The 8,566-nt window shown below is 42.6% G+C and overlaps 1 protein-coding gene across 1 annotated transcript in view; it reads left to right on the top strand.

Annotated features, from left to right (window-relative positions):
• Positions 1 to 767: 767 nt before the first annotated feature.
• slc7a6 (solute carrier family 7 member 6) overlaps positions 768 to 8,566 on the top strand; it is a 12,752-nt gene continuing 4,953 nt past the window's right edge. The window contains exons 1-5 of the mRNA XM_046033152.1: positions 768 to 905; positions 5,208 to 5,790; positions 5,898 to 6,023; positions 6,181 to 6,325; positions 8,415 to 8,538. Of these exons, the coding sequence (XP_045889108.1) occupies positions 5,301 to 5,790; positions 5,898 to 6,023; positions 6,181 to 6,325; positions 8,415 to 8,538 (885 nt within the window). The 5' untranslated portion in view covers positions 768 to 905; positions 5,208 to 5,300. The remainder of the gene's footprint in view (positions 906 to 5,207; positions 5,791 to 5,897; positions 6,024 to 6,180; positions 6,326 to 8,414; positions 8,539 to 8,566) is intronic.

Below are 8,566 nucleotides of genomic sequence, written 5' to 3' on the forward strand. Positions count from 1 at the left end.
TGTTTCCTCCCTGGAGGCTTTAGATTGTTGTTCTCTTCACAAACATGCTGCTTGTTTGCCATTGAAATTCTCAGTGTCTCTGTGTGCCTACCATTTTTATTCACCCCCAAGAGCATGATACTACGTGCCGCCTTGGAAGAAACTGGCTCAAAAGTCACTAGAAAAACTTAAAACAACCCCTTTATTTATTTTTTTCTCTCTCTTTATTTTTTATCTACACTGCCAGCCAATGCAGACATGCCAGGTCTGTGTGATAAAGATGACCTCACACCAGACCCTGGGGTGTACTGTCAGACAGAAGGAAGATCACAAGGCTTCTCCTCCACCAATATGACCTGAAAGACAACTGTGAAACTGTATATTGATAAAAAATAATTGCATGGTACTGTGCTTTTCTTTTCATTGGGTCTTTATCACTGGTGCTAATATCACTATGTGTTGTTTCAGCATCTGCAGGTGGCACTCTTTTCAAGGCCTGGCCAATCATCGTGGCTGTGTGTAGTGACTAACCTGGAATCCTGAATCTTGGCTCTCTTTACATGGACCACAATGGAAAGAAGTTAACATGTAAACTAAAATTAAACATTAAAATGGACATTTCATATTAAAATATATATTTATTACTTCCCGAACAGCTAACGTCACAGTATCACAAAAATAGATCAATGAATGACAAAAATGGTTTGTCAGCCAGTGAAGAAATGTTCTGTTCTGAAAATAATCTATAAACATATCTGTATGCAGGCTGCAGTCATAGCATGCTCCTGCAGCAGCGTCACATGACGTCTCCTCCGAGCAGCAGCAGGCCAGTTGTTTACGGGCGCTGATCACAGACTGGATGTATTTGAGAAGGGACGCCGTGCTGGCTGGCTGTCAAAACCACGGCAGGAGGCTCATCAGCACAGGTAGGACCGGAGATGCCCTGGGGAAATGTTTTGGTTCGCGAAACAATCCCTGCGTATCCTCCGAAGACAGATGTACCTGAGTTTGGGTAACGTTATAAGCTACGGTACAAAAGGGAAATCAGGTCTGTGTGGAGTAGCGGCAAGCTAACCGCTGGTAGCCGAGATAAGACCGGATGTTCACATTCAAAATGAAAGCCATCATCTGCAATGTATCACTTCTGTTTATTTTGCGACATTAGCTGTGTGATTTCATTGAGGCGAGGTGAATGCAAACACATTTCCCCAGTCAAAGCCATGATGTGCAGTGGGTTAACGTTAGATCAAAGAGAAACGTTAAGCTAACCTAACTGGTACGAATAGTGTTCACTTTTATGCTAGCCAGGAATGTTACAAATGGTACAAAACCCGGACTGTTATTATTAGAGCTCATTAAGCCTGTTATTAGCTTTATCTAACGTTATAGCTACCTAACAACAAATTATTTTCTCAGTGTTTTGCTATTGCACGACAGCTGTCCGTGGAATTTCCCTGGTGACCCGTAACACCCATATGTCCATGTGACATAACGTTATGTACGTTTGGTCTATATACAAATAAACTTGACTTGACATATTCAGTCGTGTTTGACATGGGGTGAAATCCACCAAAATTGTGACATGTATCCATTTTTACTTTATGTTGAAAGACACAAGCGGGAGTCGGGCGTAGTAATTCTCCGTTACTTGATACCGGCTGTTGTCGGGAGAAAACGCTGACCCGGGATGCTTTGTAACGTTAAAGGATATATTTTTTAGGGTCACGTTCATTATTATGTGGCAGACACGAGTCTTCCAATATATATCGAGCAACATGTCAGTAAATACTCTAGTGACATAGCCTTAAAACTGAAATTAGCTAACATTTGGGCATTTGTAAAGGGGGCATGCCATACGATTCATATTAGAATATAATTAGTTTTGGCCTTTAGCCCACACTTTTGCACTTGGCTACATCCGAATCAACTATATTTGGCATGTGTACAGGTACAGTGTACACACTACGAAAACAATTTAACGTTACAGGAGCATAAGAGACAAACAGTTAGGACAACAAGGCTCAACAAAGACAGGTAAAACTAAATATAGGTGAAAAAAGGGGCATATTTCTATATATATATATATAGGCACATTACATTCACATATATCAAGTGTTGTGTATGCGTGCCTGTCTCTGTCATGTTTACCTGGCTGCAGCTCCTCCTAGGCTGGGTCTGTCTCAGTGAGTGTCAACTGTCAAGTGCCTTCCAGGCACAGATGATATCTGGTGTTCTCAGACACAAACATTCTGTATGTATGCTAACACACACACACACACACACACACACACACACACACACACACACACACACACACACACACACACACACACACACACACACAATTTCAGAATAATAAAGATGGCCAAATTCAGTCACATGGCCTTATCACCTGAAAAGCATCTTAGGCCTTTCAGACCTTTATAGCCCCCAGCAGCATTGAACAAGACTGGCTGAGCATGTTTTTTTTTTTCTGGGTAGCATGTAAAGGATCTATGATCTCAACAAATCATCAAAGTGACATATCCAAGGAGAGTCAAAGTCAAAGTCATTTTTATTTGTCATATGTGGTGCACCGAATAACACTGAACCGTCCAGAAGAGAGAAAATCTCGTGACATGGCTACACGCAGAAGGTATTAAAACACAATATACTGTATAGCACTAAGAAGATAAAAGTAAATAATGACAAGAGCAGCAATCCTAAAGAATACAGAACATACAGATGGGGAGTATTCAGTGTGAGCAGAAAAAATAAAATATTATAAATATGTGTGATAGTAACTATGGAAGGATGCATTTAAACTATGAAAATATACATTTATGTACATGGAAGTGATAATAATAATATTATTCTATGATATTCTATGATAATAATAATAATGCACTGGTGAGGAGGGAGGCCTTGTACTTGGAAGGGACAAATACTGTACCAGAGCGACACAGTGATGACTGTGTTCGTGTCCTTTGATGTATTTTCAAGACAGTGACAAACAATGCCGAGGCTTGGGGCAAACACTATCGTTACCAGGCAGGTCAGGAGGACGTGGCTCGTGCGACAAGGGAGGTCAAAGATGGAAGGGCAGGGGGCTCTTCTTCTTCTTCTTCGAGGTTTTACAGCAGCCGGCTGTGAATGTTATAAATGTCTCGCAAACAGGTCACTTATCCAGTCAGAGGCCGAAAGAGCAGGTGCTTTAGCTATTTGTGCACGTGCCTGCTTGAGAATGATAATTGCCGTCACGTTGCTCATAAAGCTAATGCAAAGTTCACCACAGGCTTGCACGCAAATGTGTCCCAAACTGCAATACCCCTTCCTGACCAGCTGGAAAAGCACGTAGGTCAAGTCTAGACTCTGTTTGGAGATAAGATCATTTCCACATCAAAGTAAGGTTTTATAAATAACTGCTTATACTTTCTGCCTACGTCATACTTAAGATCCAAATTGATCCATTTTATAATTGAGGCCACAGGTGTTGTACTCTTTATAGTACACACTTCTGGCTTGTTGAAACACGAGCCGTGCTTTGACTCGAGGATTCAAGCGAACTGCATGCTGCTGCTGATCTGTGTGTGGGGGGGAAGTGTCTGTTGCTGAGTAATGAGGTTCAGGTTAACAGCAGATCTGATTGGTCTGCTATCATCAGACAAACAGGTGGTGTGGTGCAAGGTTTGCGCATGTAGATCAGATGCCTGGTGACTGAACTGAAGCATGCGCCTCACACGCACACAGACCGGTCCATACAGTACTACCTCTGCTATTCCGGCCCGCTCCTCCCTCATCTATGTGATAGCTCAGATTGTTCTCTGAAATGATACCATCTTAACCCCTTGACGCTGATTGTCGCGAATTTGCATCACACCTCTTCCTTGCAGACTGCAAGCCAAGATAGCACATGGATTCCCCCAATACCTGTTGGTGCATATTCGATATGTACCTAGGAACCTTTTGACAAATTAACAATCTTCACTTAATTTAACATCAGCTTGAAAGCTTTTTTTTTTGATTGTAAATAAACTCAGGCGTTAAGGGGTTAAGGCCAATCTCACCTCTTACTGTTTTTCCCCCTTACAACACAGGTTTTTAGATCATGAAATTATTTGTGAAGTACACAGAAAAGCATAACAACAACAACTACTACTACATTTAAAAACATTTTGAACACTTTGCCTTTGCCTTATTTGTAGCTGTTCTAAGACTATTCTCTTACAGCAAATCAGCACTCTGGCCAATAATCTAACTTGCATACAAACATCTAGAGACATAGACTGCGTTTAATGTTCTCGAAATAGATATTCTGTAAATTTAACAAGAGGGAATGAAATTAGCACCTGCCAGGTGCGAGGTAAAAATTTAACGTGAGGTAAAAATATCAGGCCACCTGTCTATCCCACCATTGCAGACAGTTCTTCTTTTATTAATAAGGAATTCAAGAATAGTTAAGGTGTTTTCCAAAAAACTCTGTATAAACAAAACTGGCACGCTAGTTGACATTGCATTAGTGTTAACAACTGTTGTTGTTGTTGTGACCTTTCGAGTCCTGGGTCGCCGTCTCTACTCCGGTGGCTTCTCGTAACCCAGAAAGAGCGTTGGGTACGGGTTATCCTGTGTTGGCTTCTTGTCAGCAAAGTGAAACAAGCACACAAACGTGGGGGGCTTTTTGAAGTTGAAGTTCTTAAGCCAGATTCTTTTTGATTCGTCGTCTTCTGGGAGGCGATGGAAACTGTACCATCGCTGGCAGGAACACTCCGATTTGGTTTTAGGCTTGTGTTCAAAACATTCCTGTTTAAGCCACTGCATTAGTTTTGTCCGGTTATATATAAAACCACGAACAGCACATGTTGTCCCAGAGCTCCGTAACGACGTATCTCATAAAAGTTTGCGACTTTAAACACTCCGAAATTCTCCAAAAAATACTTTGCCTCTTTGCTAGTTAGCATAGAAAACACAACAGCAGCAACAAAAATGCATCATACACTGTTGTGTAATAATGTCACTATTTAGCAACGTTTTCTGTTGTTTTGTTGATGCTGTCTGTCTGTTTATCGCAACCCTCTTATCTGTCTCCTTGTCCAGTCTGTGCTCAAGTCATAGCTTTTTTTTTTTTTTTTTTTTTACCAGTGTTTCACACATTAGAGATTAAAAGCCAGCCACAGGACGCACCTTTTGACATTGAGCTCCCTGTTCCTTCCCCAAAAATGACTTGGTACATATCTGACTCTGTTGGACAGGGTGTTCCAGTGGTTGCCAGAAAGGGACAAGGGCCTGTAGCGTCCACAGGCGGTCCTCGGGTCCGGCTGGTTCAGCCCTGAGACGACGGCATCATGGCCGACAGTGAAAAATCCAAGCAGCTGAACGGCAGTGCCCACCGCTCGTCCCTTGGTTTGGAGCCACACAAAGAGAGCATGCAGCTTAAGAAGGAGATCTCGCTGCTCAACGGCGTCAGCCTGATCGTAGGAAACATGATCGGCTCCGGCATCTTCGTCTCCCCCAAGGGTGTGCTAAACTACAGCGCCTCTTACGGGCTGTCACTAGTCATCTGGGTCATCGGGGGCCTGTTTTCTGTGGTGGGGGCCCTCTGCTACGCTGAGCTGGGCACCACCATCACCAAATCAGGGGCGTCTTATGCGTACATCCTGGAGTCATTCGGTGGCTTCATTGCTTTCATTCGCCTGTGGACCTCTCTGTTGATCATTGAGCCCACCAGCCAGGCGGTCATTGCCATCACTTTTGCAAACTACCTGGTGCAGCCGCTCTTTCCAACATGTGAACCTCCATATGCAGCAGCCCGGCTCCTCGCTGCAGCGTGTATATGTAAGTTCTTCTTCTCTGAGTCACACCGCTGCTCGCTCACGTGTGTCTAGCTGTTCCTGCAGACACAACACCAAGAACACCTCTTCAAAACTCTCCTCTCTCCCCAGGCTTACTGACATTCATCAACTCTGCCTATGTGAAGTGGGGCACCCGCGTGCAGGACATTTTCACCTACGCCAAGGTGGCAGCCCTCATCGTCATCATCGTCACTGGCATCGTCAAGCTGTGCCAGGGTGAGTTGTGGCTCTCCTACATTCACCTTGTCACATTGTTTTTTCTATGCCGTGGGCTCAAACGGCAGCGAGCAGATAGATTTTATATAAAGTTTAAATTATTGAACTGTTTTGTACACGGCTGCTATACGATTTCCCTGATTTGTCTCTGTCTTAGGTTACACAACCAACTTTGAATCATCCTTTCAGGGATCGTCTACAGACCCCGGTAACATTGCCCTGGCGCTCTACTCTGCCCTCTTCTCCTATTCCGGCTGGGACACCCTCAACTTTGTGACAGAGGAGATCAAAAACCCTGAAAGGTAACTTTTCCCTTTCAATCAATCCAGGTCAATGGGATGTTCATGGGCCGTTCAGGATCTGTTCTGGTTGGCCTTTGGACTGAAGAGCCCAGACCCAGAATTAATCTCTAACATTAAGAGTCAAGATATTGTCACATTATGACAAACATCGAGATGATGAAGACACCCACACACAGTTTCAACCAAACCAATTAAACTTGGCTGTTACAAAAATAACATTATAATAAATCAGCCAGTAAAGCACGTATTACTAAGAACAGCTCTGCATCTAAACAGACACTGACAAATGAAAAGTGGTACAACAAGCACTGCAAAAATGTCAGAAAGAAAATAAAACAGCAGTCCAACCTAAAACACACAAAACACAGACTTGAAGACAAAATTATGTTTGAAAACTGGGGGAATACAAACACATAATAAAACAGATGAAAAAACAACAGCGTTAGGGTCACAATCAAAAATAATCAACATCCTAGATTACTTAATTACAATGAAAGAAAAGAAGGCATTCTCCAAATCGGTGTACGGGGTACTAAGATAAAACTACAGATCTCATCACTCCAGGGAGAGGTGTCTTTCAGGGCAACAGCTTGTCTCCAACTCAGAATCAGAATCAGCTTTATTTGCCAGGTATGTGTACACGTATGAGGAATTTGACTCTGGATTGCACATTGCTCACGATGTTCTTAATCAAACAAAAATACAAAAACACAATAATAAGAATGACATAAAGTCAGACACAGACTTCATTGTAGACAACACAAATACACACACTATGAACAAAAACAATATAGACATATTGACAAATAGTGCAGTGAGCAGAGTGCAAAGGATGCAGGAGTATGTACATGTCAGAGGTGGACGTGATATACAGGTACATATACATGCATACATGAACACATGTACACAGTGCAATGAAGCATAGTGCAAAGGATGCTGGATGCTTTACAGTATCTACAATATGACAGTATAACAAACAGTATGAACAGCACTGAAATAGAGAATGGTGAATAAATAATAAGTGATAATAACTGATTAGAGACAGAGTTACTGGGTTATTGCACAGGAATTGTTCCTGACACTGTGAGTCAGAAATCAGCTGTTCATCAGAGTGATGGCTTATGGGAAGAAACTGTTCCTGAGTCTGTTGGTTTTGGTGTACAGTGCTGTGTAGCGCCTACCAGAGGGGAGGAGCTGGAACAGGTTGTGTCCGGGGTGAGATGGATCTGCAGTGATGTTTCCTGCCTGTTTCCTGACTCTGGAAATGTATATATGTACTCGATTTAACATCTACATGAAGGACCCAGCAGTACTGTTGGAACCATCTGGAACCCCCCCTTAACAATCAGTAAGTTAAATCCCTGCTCTGTGCTGATGGCCTGGTGTTGATGTTACCCACATAACAAGGACTACAGCAGCACCTGGACCTTCTGGAGCAGAACTGTCAGAACTGGGTCCCGACAACTTTAACATATCTAAAAGCATGATCTTCCAACAGAAGACCTGATATCAGCAATCCAGATTTCATTTTTAATCAGTCACCCACCTAGATCGCACCCTATATTATGATAACCCGGGACAGTGGCAGTGAACGCAATGAAACCAAAAGCATGTAGACCATTTTATGCAATTAGAAGGACATTTAGTCAATTAGAATTAGGAGTAAAATATTTTACAGTGTAATTGGCCAACCAATCGCCCTTTGTGGTAGTGAAGTTTGGGGTCCACGCAGTCATTAGGACTACACTAGATGGGACAAGCATCCCATAGAGGCCCTGCATACATATTTCTGTAGGTTCACATCTCAAGGAAAACACCAGAATTAAGCCATTACCCACTGGTTATTAACGTAAAAAAAAAACACTTGCATTTTGGTTACATCTGAGATTGAGCCTTTTTAGACCCACAGAGATTTCAGGCACTACAAACCCAACAGTTCAGAGCAGCTTTCCAAACACTAATCAGAGTAAACCAAATTATTAAATTAAATAAGATGTCTATCTGGAACAGTGGACAAATCAAACCAAAACTCATAAACAAACTTACACTTGAATCAGCCTGGTAAGGATCCAGTGTCCTGTTGTTCCAGGAACCTGCCGCTGGCCATCGCCATCTCTATGCCCATTGTCACCATCATCTACATCCTCACCAATGTGGCCTACTATGCTGTTATGGACATCAGTGCTATCCTGGCCAGTGATGCAGTGGCAGTGGTGAGTAGAGAACAGTGAGATGGAGCAT

Source organism: Micropterus dolomieu, linkage group LG20 (assembly GCF_021292245.1).
Source record: "Micropterus dolomieu isolate WLL.071019.BEF.003 ecotype Adirondacks linkage group LG20, ASM2129224v1, whole genome shotgun sequence".
Lineage (NCBI taxonomy): Eukaryota > Metazoa > Chordata > Actinopteri > Centrarchiformes > Centrarchidae > Micropterus > Micropterus dolomieu.